The sequence below is a fragment of the Mustelus asterias genome, chromosome 1 (assembly GCF_964213995.1).
Source record: "Mustelus asterias chromosome 1, sMusAst1.hap1.1, whole genome shotgun sequence".
Lineage (NCBI taxonomy): Eukaryota > Metazoa > Chordata > Chondrichthyes > Carcharhiniformes > Triakidae > Mustelus > Mustelus asterias.
Window position 1 is genome coordinate 141,722,365 of NC_135801.1, and position 14,594 is coordinate 141,736,958.

Here is a 14,594-nt window from a genome sequence, read left to right on the forward strand (position 1 = left end):
CCCGGGTCCCCAGAACATTAGCTGAGTTTCTGGATTAATAGGCCAGTGATAATACCACTCGGCCATCGCTTCCCCATAAGTGACAGATGAGCAAACTAGATATCTGAAATCTATGCTTCACTTGTAAAAATCCAAAAGCAAACAGAAATGCATGGCTAATTGGCATTGAATTATGATAAAATAATGTAGAAATCCTAGATTATACTAAAGAAAAACTTTATTTTGTACTACAATCCTTGTAAATTCTGATCACTTTAGAAAATTATTTTTGAATTCCCAGTGGTCAACTTAGAGGCACAATTTTAAATTTTAAGACTTTTTATTGTAAACTAATAAAAAGAAACATAATTTAAAACGTTGAAACAGAAAATTCTGGAAAAACTCAGCAGATTTGGCGGCATCTGTGGAGACAGAAACAGAGTTAATGGCCGGAATTTTATTGGCATGCCCGCCCCGATTCCGGGGGCGGGCGAGGCTCAGGGAACAGCATTCTCCGTTGGTCTCGGGCGCAATCATACAAAATTCGAGTGGACGTGCCGGTAAAATTCCACCCAGTGTTTCAAGTCTGTGTGACTTCTTCAGAGACCAGGATGGAAGCAGGCCAGAGCAATAAGGGCGTGAAGTATTAACTCTGTTTCTCTCTCCACATATGCTGCCAGACCTGCTGAGTTTTTCCAGCACTTTTTGTTTTTATTTTTGTTTTTATTTCAGATGTCCAGCATCCGCAAAACTTTGTTTTTAATCATCTAAACATTACTTCATAGGAAACTAATACGCTAATCTTCAGAAAGGCTAACCCTTGTCTGTCGGATTGGAGGCAGGTTGCTAGCGGAGTGCCGCAGGGATCAGTGCTTGGTCCTCTGCTCTTTGTGATTTTTATTAATGACTTAGAGGACGGGGCTGAAGGGTGGATCAGTAAATTTGCTGATGACACCAAGATTGGTGGAGTAGTGGATGAGGTGGAGGGCTGTTGTAGGCTGCAAAGAGACATAGATAGGATGCAAAGCTGGGCTGAAAAATGGCAAATGGAGTTTAACCCTGATAAATGTGAGGTGATTCATTTTGGTAGGACTAATTTAAATGTGGATTACAGGGTCAAAGGTAGGGTTCTGAAGACTGTGGAGGAACAGAGAGATCTTGGGGTTCATATCCACAGATCTCTAAAGGTTGCCACTCAAGTGGATAGAGCTGTGAAGAAGGCCTATAGTATGTTAGCTTTTATTAACAGGGGGTTGGAGTTTAAGAGCCGTGGGGTTATGCTGCAACTGTACAGGACCTTGGTGAGACCACATTTGGAATATTGTGTGCAGTTCTGGTCACCTCACTATAAGAAGGATGTGGAAGCGCTGGAAAGAGTGCAGAGGAGATTTACCAGGATGCTGCCTGGTTTGGAGGGTAGGTCTTATGAGGAAAGGTTGAGGGAGCTAGGGCTGTTCTCTCTGGAGCGGAGGAGGCTGAGGGAAGACTTAATAGAGGTTTATAAAATGATGAAGGGGATAGATAGAGTGAACGTTCAAAGACTATTTCCTCGGGTGGATGGAGCTATTACAAGGGGGCATAACTATAGGGTTCGTGGTGGGAGATACAGGAAGGATATCAGAGGTAGGTTCTTTACGCAGAGAGTGGTTGGGGTGTGGAATGGACTGCCTGCAGTGATAGTGGAGTCAGACACTTTAGGAACGTTTAAGCGGTTATTGGATAGGCACATGGAGCACACCAGGATGATAGGGAGTGGGATAGCTTGATCTTGGTTTCAGATAAAGCTCGGCACAACATCGTGGGCTGAAGGGCCTGTTCTGTGCTGTACTGTTCTATGTTCTATGTTCTACAACTAATCCATGTACTTTCCAGCACTCCCTTCCTAGATTACAGTCATTTCAGGAAATGGACTAAAATCACTCTCCATTCCTTTGGGTTCACATCTCCCTGATTCACCAAGTTGTAATATGCAGTGACCATCACAGATTCTCTCCCTTCGTCCTCTGAGAATTTCTAAAATGACTTTCAACAGTAAGGCCCATTCTGACAGCTTCTTCTCCTGGTCTCACACGGATGATTCTTCCAGACTCTTTAGATTACCACAGAATGTATGTGACATCATCCTCGCTCCCACATTCTGCTTGGTAGCTTGCAGAGGACCAACAGCTTTCTCCTCTCTGCTGATCACACTAACTGCTACTTTTTTGTCTCTTGGACTTCTTTCTGTCCAAAAACAGGGAGGCAATGGCATAGTGGTATTGTCACTGTATTAGTAATCCAGAGACCCAGAGTAATGCCCTGGGGTCCTGGATTTGAATCCTGCCACAGTAGATGGTGGAATCTGAATTCAATAAAAAAATTCCCCGTTGTCCACTCTACTTGTAACGTTCTCAAAGAATTCGACTAAATTCGTTAAACACGACCTGCCTTTCATGAACCCATGCTGTGTCTTCCTAATGGGACAATTTCTGTCCAGGTGTCTCGCTATTTCTTCCTTGATGATAGACTCAAGCATTTTCCTCACTACAGAAGTTAAGCTAATCGGCCTATAGTTACCCACTTTTTGCCTACCTCCTTTTTTAAACAGTGGCATCACATTTGCTGTTTTCCAATCTGCCGGAACCGCCCCAGAGTCCAGCGAATTTTGGTAAATTACCACAAGTTCATTTGCTATTTCTCCCGCCATCTCTTTTAATACCCTGGGATGCATTCCATCAGGGCCAGGAGACGTGTCTACCTTTAGCCCCATCAGCTTACCTAACACTGCTTCTTTAGTGATAATGATAGTTTTTAGGTCCTCACCTGCCATAGCCTTCCTGTCATCAATTTTTGGCATGTTGATTGTGTCTTCCACTGTGAAGACCAACACAAAATACCTGTTCAATGCCTTGGCCATTTCCTCATTTCCCATTATTAAACGTCTCTTCTCATCCTCTAAAGGATCAATGTTTACTTTAGCCACTCTTTTTCATTTTATGTATTTGTAGAAAAGTTTGTCATCTGTTTTTATATTCTGAGCTAGTTTACGCTCATAATCTATCTTACTTTTCTTTATAGCTTTTTTTGTGGCTTTCGATTGACCTTTAAAGATACCCCAATTCTCTAGTTTCCCTCTAATTTTTGCCACTTTGTCTGCATTTTCTTTCAGTTTAGTTTGATACCCTCTTTTATTTCCTTCAATATCCGTGGCTGATTATCCCCTTTTCTAAAGTCCTCCTTATCACTCGGCACAACATCGTGGGCCGAAGGGCCTGTTCTGAGCTGTACTGTTCTATCACTGGTATATACTTTTGCTGAGCACTGTGAAAAATCACTTTGGAAGTCTTCCACTGTTCCTCAATTGTCCCACCATAAAGTTTTTGCTCCCAGTGTATCTTAGCTAACTCCTCCCTCATCTCATTGTAGTCTCCTTTGTTTAAGAACAAGACATTGGTATTTGATTTTACCTTCTCACCCTCTATCTGTATTTTAAATTCCACCATACTGTGATCGCCCCTTCCGAGAGGATCCCTAACTGTGAGATCATTAATTATTCCTGTCTCATTACACAGGACCAGATCGAAGATAGCTTGCTCATAGAATCCCGACAGTGCAGATGGAGGCCATTCAGTCTATCGAGCCTGCACTGACAGCAATCTCACCTAGACCCTATCCTCATTACCCAAATTATTTACCCTGACACTAAGGGAGAATTTAGCATGGCCAATCAACCTAACCCGCCAGATCTTTGGAGTGCGGGAGCAAACTGCAACACCTGGGGGAAACTCACGCAGACCAAGGGAGAACGAACAAACTCCACAGATAGTCACCTGAGGCTGGAATTGAACCTGGATCCCTGGTGCTATGAGGCAGCAATGCTAACACTGTGCCACCGTGCTGCCCCTTGTAGGTTCCATTACATACTGTTCGAGGAAACTATTGCGGGTACATTCTATGAATTCCTCCTCAAGGCTGCCTTGACTAACCAGATTTGACCAATTGACATGTAGATTTAAATATCCCATGATAATTGCCATACCATTTTTACATGCATCAGTTATTGCAGCACGGAGCACAGTGGTTAGCGCTGCTGCTTCACAGCACAAGGGACCTGGGTTCAATTCCTGACTTGAGTCACCGTCTGTGTGGAGTTTTAACGCTCTCCCCTGTCTGCGTGGGTTTCCTCCGGGTGCTCCGGTTTCCTCCCATGTTCTGAAAAACGTGCTGGTTAGGTGCATTGACCCAAACAGACACCGGAGTGTGGCGACTAGGGGAATTTCACAGTAACTTTATTGCAGTGTTAATGTAAGCCTTACTTGTGATTAAATAAACTTTATTTCCTTGTTTATTGCTCGCCCCATCGTGATGTTATTATTTAGCGGTCTATAGACTATGCCTATCAGTACCTTTTTCTCCTTACTATTTCTAATTTCCATCCAAATGGATTCAATGCTTTTCTCCATAGAACCTATATCATCTCTCACTACCACCCTGATATCATCCTTAAATAACAAAACACATGGGATTGCGGATCATGTTTTGAGATGGATAGAAAGCTGGTTTGCAGATAGGAAGCAAAGAGTTGGCATAAATGGCTCTTTCTCTGATTGGCAGTCAGTGACCAGTAGGGTGCCGCAGTGTCCTGTGCTAGGACCCCAACTGCTCACATTATAAATGATTTGGATGAGGGAACCAAATTTGCAATTGATACGAAGTTAGGTGAGAGGGTGAGCTGTGAGGAGGATGCAGAGATATTTCAGCATGATTTAGACAAGCTGAATAAGTGAACATATGCATGGCAGATGCAGTATAATGTGGATAAATGTGCGGTTATCCACTTCGGTAGCAATAATGGAAAGGCAGATTATTATTTGAATGGGTATAAATTGATAGAGTTGTATGCTCAATGCGACTCAGGTGTCCTCGTGCATCAGTCACTGAAAGTAAGTGCACAGGCAGTAAAGAAGGCAAATGGTATGTTGGCCTTCATAGCGAGAGGATTTGAGTATAGGGATAGGAATGTTTTGCTGCAATTGTATTGGTGAGGCCACACCTGGAGTATTATGTGCAGTTTTGGTGTCCTTAACTTGCTGTAGAGGGAGTACAGCGAAGTTTTACCAGACTGATTCCTGGGATGGCAGGGCTGTCATCGGAGGAGAGACTAAATCGGTTAGGATTATATTCACTGGACTTTAAAAGAGCGAGAGTGGATCTCATAGAAACTTATAAAATTCTAACAGGGTTTGACAAGGTAGATTCAGAAAGAATGTTCCAGATTCATAGAATCCCTACAGTGCAGAAGGCGGCATTTGGCCCATCGAGTTTGCACCAACTTTCCAACAGAGCTTCTTACCCAAGCCCTCTTCCCATAATCCCATGTATTTACCCCACTAATTCCCCTAATCTACACATCTTGGGACACTTGAGTCATATTTTGAGGATAAGGGATAAACCTTTTAGGACTGAGGTGAGGAGAAATTTCTTCTCCCAGAGAGTGGTAAATGTGTGAAATTCACTACCACAGAATGTAGTTGAGGCCAAAAACATTGCGTGATTTCAAGAAGAAATTAGATATACCTCTTGGAGCTAAAGGGATCAAGGGATATGAGGGGAAGGCAGGATCAGGATATTGAATTCAATGATCAGCCATGATCAAAATGAATGGTGGAGCGGACTCAAAGGACTGATTGACCTACTCCTGCTTCTAGTCTCTATGTATGTTTCTATGTACCCAGTTAATCATGCTGGCTTCCAAGCTGAGAGTTAAACTTCAGAGTGTGTGAGGGAATTCTGACATCTGGGTTTCTCACACCTTTCTGACCCCACCATCCAATTAATTAAACATTCAGCTCATTATAAAGCATAACTTGCTCAGTGCTTTCTTTTCCTTTACTTCAATTATCTGGTCTTCTTCTGTTTTTGCAGTGCCTGGTGCATCCCCGCAGAACATTTCACTGGAGGTGGCAAATTCTCGAGTAAGTATAGAAGCCTCTTTCTTTTTACCACATGGAGTCTGCTTGAAGTGCTGGTCAAGTTCACCTAATTCAATTTCAATGATCTCAAGACACAGGCAATGGGATGGTGCAAAGGTTTCTGTGTTTTTGTGGTGTATGTGACTGAGAAAAGGTGGTGGAAAAAGAGTCAATCTTGTCAGGCTATCGATATTGAAAAAATATAATTGGTTAATGTTTTGACTTGAGATTCTTACGGATGGACCTTAATTATATCTGGAATTGATCATTTATTTTTTCCACTTCAGTTCAGCATTTATGCTACATAATGGATATCGCTGTTTGTCTACAGAGTTTTGTGCATTGAGACATCCCGCCATCACAGCTGAGTGAATAGAAAATATGTTGGATTGTCACTGACCCATGCAATGGGTCATCCTTACAGTAAAGTGACAAATTTACAATGGTACTTTGCTCTGTTTTTTTTATTCAATCATTTGTGGGACATGGGCATCACTGGCTGTCCAGCATTTATTGCCTATCACCAGTTTTTGATTTGATTTGATTTGTTATTGTCACATGTATTAGTATACAGTGAAACCTATTGCTTCTTGCACACTATAGAGACAAAGCATACCATTCATAGAGAAGGAGAGAGTGCAGAATGTAGTGTTACAGTCATAGCTAGGGTGTAGGGAAAGATCAACCTAATGCAAGTTAGGTCCATTCAAAAGTCTGATGGCAGCAGGGAAGAGCTGTTCTTGAGTCGATTGGTACATGTCCTCCAACCTTTGTATCTTTTTCCCGATGAAAGAAGGTGGATGAGAGTATATCTGGGGTATATGGGGTCCTTGATTATGCTGGCTGCTTTTCCAAGGCAGCGGGATGTGTAGACAGTGTCAATGGATGGGAGGCTGGTTTGAAGGATGGATTAGGCTTCATTCACAACCTTTTCTAGTTTCTTGCGGTCTTGGATAGAACAGGAGCCATAACAAGCTGTGATACAGCCAGAAAGAATGCTTTCTATGGTGCACCTGTAAAGGTTGCTGAGAATCGAAGCAGACATGCCAAATTTCCTTTGTCTTCTGAGAAAGTAGAGGTGTTGGTGGGCTTTCTTAACTATAGTGTCAGCATGGGGGGACCAGGATAGGCTGTTGGTGATCTGGACATCTAAAAAATGGAAGGTCTCAACCATTTCTACTTCGTCTCCATTGACGTAGACAGGGGCATGCCCTCCACTATGCTTCCTGAAGTCGATGACAGTCTCCTTTGGTTTGTTGACATTGAGGGAGAGATTATTGTCATCGCACCAGTTCACCAGTTGCCCTTGAGAAGGTGGTGGTGAGTCGCCTTCTTGAATCGCTGTGGTCCATGTTCTCGGAGTTGACCCACAATGCTGTTAGGGAGGGAATTCCAGGATTTTGACCAGCGATTGTGAAGGATTGGCGATGTATTTCCAAGTCAGGATGGTGAGTGGCTTGCAGAGGAACTTGCAGGGGTGGTGTTCCCATGTATCTGCTGCCCTTGTCCTTTTAGATGGAAGTGGTCGTAGGTTTGGAAGGTGCTGTCTAAGATTCTTTGGTGAATTGCTGCAGTGCATCTTGTAGATAGTAAACACTGCTGCTACTGAGCATCAGTGGTGGAGGAATTGAATGTTTGTAGATGTGGTGCCAATCAAGCGGGCTATTTTGTCCTGGATGGTATCCAGCTTCTCGAGTGTTGTTGGAGCTGCACCCATCCAGGCAAGTGGGGAGTATTCCATCACACTCCTGACTTGCTTTGTAGATGGTGGACAAGCTTTGGGGAGTCAGGAGGTAAATTACTCACTGCAGTATTCCTAGCCTCTGATCTGCTCTTGTAGCCACTGTGTTTATGTGGCAAATCCAGTTGAGTCAATGGTTACACCTTGTTGTCCAAAGTGAACAACTATTTTTACATTTAAGAGCAACATAAATACCGGGGACAAACTAGAAAGCAGAATAAATACCCTCCTCTCCTAAATTTGGTTGGATTTTAATCTACATTAAAGATGAATGTGCCATTTTAGAGTTGATGTCAATTCCCTTGGACTTCCAAGAACCCATTTAAGGGCTGAATTTCCAGTGCGATTTTAGGTGCTTTGCCACAAAGCAGTAATGCCATTTAAATGACTACTGGAGGCTAGGAACAGCGTGGTGGCCATGGCTTGCCTGTAATAGGCCTTTGGTGGTGCAGGATTGGAAGTAGTCAAGCTGTGTCAAAGCTGTGAAAAATATCTATTAGAAATGAATGTTTGTTTGAGGTTGCATAAATTCCATAACCACAGGTCTCAATTGGACATTGCCAAGAGGAGATGGCCATTGCCATTTCTTATCCTCCAACTCAGGGTGGCACAGTGTCACAATGGTTAGCACTGCTGCCTCACAACGCCAGGGACCTGGGTTCAATTTCAGTCTTGGGTCATTGGTTGTGTGGAGTTTGCACATTCTCCCCGTGTCTGCGTGGGTTTCCTCCGGGTGCCCCAGTTTCCTCCCACACTCCAAAGATGTGGGGGTTAGGTTGATTGGCCGTGGTAAATTGCCCCTTAATGTCAGGGGGATTAGGAGGGTAAATATGTAGGGTTACTGGGTTAGGACAGGACCTGGGTGGGATTGTTGTCAGTGCAGGCTTGATGGGCCAAATGGCCTTAAAGAACAAAGGACAAAGAACAGTACAGCACAGGACCAGGCCCTAAGGCCCTCCAAGCCTGCGCCAATTGTGATACCTTCCTAAACTAAAACTGTATGCACTTACGGAGTCCGTATCCTTCCATTCCCATCCTATTCTTGTATTCGTCTAGTTGCCCCTTAAATGCTGCTATTGTACCTGTTCCCACCACATCCCCAGGCAGCGCATTCCAGACATTCACCACCCTCTGTGTAAAAAGTTTGCCTTGCACATCTCCTCTTAACGTTTCCCCACACACCTTAAACCTATGTCCCCTAGTACTTGACTTTTCTACCCTAGGAAAGGGCATCTGACTATCCACTCTGTGCGTGCTACTCATAATCTTGTAGACCTCTATAAGGTCACCCCTCAACCTCGGTCATTCCAGTGAGAACGAACCGAGTTTATCCAACCTCTCTTCATAGCTACTACCCTTCAGACCAGGTAAACCTCTTCTTTACCCACTCCAAAGCATCCACATCCTTCTGGTAGTGTGGCGACCAGAATTGTAAATATTCTAAATGAGGCCTAACTAAGGTTCTGCACAGCTGCAGCATGACCTCCCAATTTTTATACTCAATGCCCTGACCGATGAAGGCAAGCATGCCGTATGCTTTCTCGACTACCTTGTCCACCTGCATGGCCACTTTCAGTGATCAGTGGACATGTACGCCCAGATCTCTCTGCCTGTCAATACCCCTAAGGGTTCCACCATTTACTGTGTAATTCCTACAGGCATTGGGCCTTCCAAAATGCATTATCTCACACTTGTCTGGATTAAACTCCATCTGCCATTTCTCCGCCCAAGTCTCCAACTGGTCGATATCTTACTGTACTCTATGACAATCCTCTTGACTATCCGCAACTCCACCAATCTTTGTGTTGTCTGCGAACTTACGAATCAGACCAGCTACATTTTCCTCCAAATCATTTATATATGCTACGAACAACAAAGGTCTAAGAACTGATCCCTGTAGAACACCACTAGTCACAGCCTTCCATTCCGAAAAGCACCCATCTATTGCTACCCTCTATCTTCTATGGCCAAGATGTGGAGATGCCGGCGTTGGACTGGGATAAACACAGTAAGAAGTCTCACAACACCAGGTTAAAGTTCAACAGGTTTATTTGGCAGCACAAGCCACTAGCTTTCGGAGTGCTGCCCCTTCATCAGGTGAGTGGGAGTTCTGTTCACAAACAGGGCATATAAAGACACAAGCATCAATTTACAAAATAATGTCCCCATTGGGGAGACCATGCAGACGCTGCGACAGCGGATGAATGAACACCGCTTGACAATCACCAGGCAACAGTGTTCTCTTCCTGTTGGGGAACACTTCAGCGGTCACAGGCATTCAGCCTCTGACCTTCAGGTGAGTGTTCTCCAAGGCAGCCTTCACGACACATGACAACGCAGGGTCGCTGAGCAGAGACTGATAGCCAAGTTCCGCACATATGACGACGGCCTCAACCAGGATCTTGGGTTCATGTCACACTATCTGTAACCCCCACAACTTGCCTGGGCTTGCAAAATCTCACTAACTGTCCTGTCTAGAGACAATACACATCTCTTTAACGCTCTCTCCACTCACATTGTCTGTACCTTTAAGACTTGATTACCTGTACCATTCCAACCATTATTTTGTAAATTGAGTTTGTGTCTTTATATGCCTTGTTTGTGAACTGAAATCCCACTCACCTGATGAAGGAGCAGCGCTCCTAAAGCTAGAGGCTTTTGCTACCAAATAAACCTGTTGGACTTTAACCTGGTGTTGTGAGACTTCTTATTCTATGGCCAAGCCAGTTTTGTATCCATCTTACCAGCCTCTCCTCTGATCCCGTGTGACTTCACCTTTCGTACCAGTCTACCATGAGGTACCTTGTCAAAGGCTTTACTGAAGTCCATTTATACAACATCCACTGCCTTTCCCTCATCTATCGTCTTCGTCACTTCCTCAAAAAACTTGATCAAGTTAGTGAGGCACAACCTCCATGCTGTCTTTCAGTAATAAGTCCATTTGTTTCCAAACGTGAGTAAATCCTGTCCCTAAAAATCTTTTCCTATAATTTCCCTACCACTGACGTAAAGCTTACCGGCCTATATAATTTCCTGGATTATCCCTGCTGCCCCTCTTAAACGATGGAACAACATTGGCTATCCTCTAGTCCTCTGGAACTTCACCTGTATCCAATGAGGATACTAAGATTTCTGTCAAAGCCCCAGCAATTTCCGCCCTTGCCTCCCTCAGTATTCTGGGGTAGATCCCATCAGGTCCTGGGCACTCATCTACTTTAATGCTTTTTAAGACACCCAGTACTTCCTCCTTTTTGATATCGACAGAATATCTACACACCCTACCCGAGGCTCCTCATCCATCAAGTCCTTCTCTTTGGCAAATACTGAGGCAAAGTATTCAAAGAACAAAAAAAATTACAGCACAGGAACAGGCCCTTCAGCCCTCCAAGCCTGCACCAATCATGCTGCCTGATTTAACTAAAACAGCCTAACCTTCCGGGGACCATATCCCTCCATTCCCATCCTATTCATGAATTTGTCAAGACGCCCCTTAAAAGTCACTACCGTATCTGCTTCCACTATCTCCCCCGGCAGCAAGTTCCAGGCACCCACGACCCTCTGTGTAAAAAACCTGCCTCGTACATTTCCTTTAAACCTTGCCCCTCGCACCTTAAAACTATGCCCCCTAGTAATTGACTCTTCCACATTGGGAAAAAGGGTCTGACTATCCACTCGGTCCATGCCTCTCATAATCTTGTGGACATCTATCAGGTCGCCCCTCAACCTCCTTCCAGTGAGAACAAACCAAGTTTCTCCAACCTCTCCTCATAACTAATGTCCTCCATACCAGGCAACATCCTGGTAAATCTTTTCTGTTCCCTCTCCAAAGCCTCCACATCCTTCTGGTAGTGTGGCGACCAGAATTGAACACTATATTCGAAATGCGGCCTAACTAAGGTTCTATAAAGCTGCAACATGACTTGCCAATTTTTAAACTCAGTGCCCTGGCCGATGAAGGCAAGCATGCCATATGCCTTATTGATTACCTTCTCCACCTGCGTTGCCACTTTCAGTGACCTGTGTACCTGTACACCCAGATCCCTCTGCCTATCAATACTTTTAAGGGTTCTGCCAGTTACTGTATATTTCCTACCTGTATTAGATCTTCCAAAATGCATTACCTCACTTTTGTCTGGATTAAACTCCATCTGCCATCTCTCCGCCCAAGTCTCCAACCGATTTGTATCCTGCTGTATCCTCTGATGGTCCTCATCACTATCCGCAAATCCAACAACCTTTGTGTCACCCACAAACTCACTAATCAAACCAGTTACATTTTCCTCCAAATCATTTATATATATTACAAACAGCAAAGGTCCCAGCACTGATCCCTGAGGAACGCCATTTGTCACAGCCCTCCATTCAGAAACACATCCTTCCACTGCTACCCTCTGTCTTCTTTGACCGAGCCAGTTTTGGATCCACCTTGCCCGCTCACCTCTGATCCCATGCGACTTCATCTTTTGCACCAGTCTGCCATGAAGGACCTTGTCAAAGGCCTTACTGAAGTCCATGTAGACAACATCCATTGCCCTACCCTCATCAATCATCTTCGTCACTTCCTCGAAAAACTCGATCAAGTTAGTGAGACATGACCTCCCCTTCACAAAACCATACGTCCACTTATTTCCAAGTGGGAATAAATCCTGTTCGAAGAATCCTCTCCAATAATTTCCCTACCACTGATGTAAGGCTCACCAGCCTGTAACTCCCTGGATTATTCTTGCTACCCTTCTTAAACAAAGGAACAACATTGGTTATTCTCCAATCCTCTGTGACCTCCCCTGTAACCAGTGAGGATACAAAGATTTCTCTCAAGGCCCCAGCAATTTCCTCCCTTGCCTCTCTCAGTATTCTGGGGTATATCCCATCAGGCCCTGGGGACTTGTCTACCTTAATGTTTCCCAATACCTCCTCATTTTTGATCTCAACATGACTCAAACTATCTACACATCTTTTCCCAGACTCATCATCCACCAAGTCCTTCTCTTTGGTGAATACTTTCGCACAAAATACTCATTTAGTACCTTGCCCATTTTCTCTGGTTCCATGCATAGATTCCCTCCCTTGTCCTTGAGTGGGCCAACCCTTTCCCTGGCTACCCTCTTGCTCTTTACATATGTATAAAATGCCTTAGGATTTTCCTTAATCCTGTTTGCCAAGAATTTTTCATGACCCCTTTTAGCCCCCCTAACTCTTTCCTTAAGTTCCTTCCTACGGTCTTTATATTCTTCTAGGGCTTTATCTGTCCTAAGCCTTTTAAACCTTAAGAATGCTTCCTTTTTCTTTTTGTCGAGGCTCATAACCTTCGTTATCCAGGGTTTCCGATACTTGCCACACTTATCCTTCATCCTCATAGGTACATGCCGGTCCTGAATTCCAGTCAACTGACATTTGAAAGACTCCTTCTGCACTGCAGATTTGATGATTCCATGAACCCCAGCAGGCAATCTGCTGGTGATTCCTTTTCCAGTCATGTCTGTCCGAATTCTGTCACCCTCCAAGGGAAACTGTTTCAATCCTTGAGGACCATAACGTCATCATTGAATTCCATTTTAAAATGTAGTCCAATTGGAACGGGGAAGCTTTTAGGGATATTAAGTGTGAGCCACAGAAGGTGCAAAATGAGCACCCAGGACCAGGGGAGATAGAGGCCTGGAGTCTCCATCCTCAAGGTGGGTAGGAGAGTCAGGAAGATTCCCAGCTTGGATAATCTGCCTTGGGGTAGAGTGCTCACTGAGGCATGATTTTCATGGCTGGGGACTAGGTGCAAGCTGGAGTCAGGCCATTCTGCCAGGGAGAAGTGCTGGGGCAGCTACAGGAGCTGCCGGATGCAGAGGCGGGCAGTATAAAAGACCCACCTCAATGCCATGGGGCTTTTTCTCAGTGGATAAAAAACTCAAAGGCCCTCCATCCCTCATCTCTCACATCCACTTCATCCTCCAAACATCCCCATACACCATCCATTCCAATACATGACACTTCATCCACTCCCTCAGACCCCTCTTGCCCTCCTTGCAAGGCTCTGCTCTTTCACCTATCACTTCATCCCGATTCCCTATACCAGGCTCTGACACTCCCATGCCTATTGACCCACTGTACCCTTTCTACAATCAGTGGACACCACAGCATAAAGTGGGGTGTCATTAGAAAAAGCTCTGAAAAATGTAATCCATTGATTACTTTCTTTCATGAGAAAAAGTCTGGATGCCAAGCTAATAAAAATGTCAATCATCCAGATCCTTTGACGTTTCAAAAATCACAGACCACAAACACTTGAAAATATTTACTTAAGTCAACAAACAGTGTGAAATTGACAACAGTGATCAGAGAGCCTGAGCTGTCAATCAAACAACATTTCTTCTGTGGAGAAGGTATCCTGTTATTCTGATGGATGTTTGGGCTCTCAGCCAAGTGTATATAATGAGGCAGCTACTTGGTGGAACTCAGCCTCCCGATGGTGGTGACGGGAGGCCTGGTCAGTTTTGAGGGTTAAGTCTTATTAATATTTGGCTGAAGGGCTGCAAGAGACAAACAATCATTCTGGAAAGCTCTGGAGTACCAGAACATCAGACACTCCAGCTAGCCTCCAGGTCAAAAGATAGTAGGTCTTGCGGAGAGGAATCCTATCTCAGGGGAGGGGCAGGATGGGGATTGAAGCTGGAGTGACAGCAGACTGGGCCAGTTTTGTAAAGTCTGGAAGTTTTCTGCTGGTCCTTCAGAGCTCACAAAAGTATTGTAAAATTTAACATGTGTTCCTCTTCAGCTGGATCACCAGTACACAGTGAGTGAAATGTGCCATATGTTCTCTGCTCAGTGCTCCTCAAACATGGGGTCCTATTTATGTAACTGTTGCATATTAAGAGCGCTTACTGCTTGACTTATCATAAGTTCCAGCCACTCAGCAGCAGGCTCTGGAGAGG

General features: G+C 44.3%; 1 protein-coding gene across 1 annotated transcript in view; it reads left to right on the top strand.

Moving 5' to 3' along the window:
- dcc (DCC netrin 1 receptor) overlaps positions 1–14,594 on the top strand; it is an 868,461-nt gene that overhangs the window by 608,340 nt on the left and 245,527 nt on the right. The window contains exon 12 of the mRNA XM_078241787.1: positions 5,884–5,933. Coding sequence (XP_078097913.1) covers positions 5,884–5,933 — 50 coding nt within the window. The remainder of the gene's footprint in view (positions 1–5,883; positions 5,934–14,594) is intronic.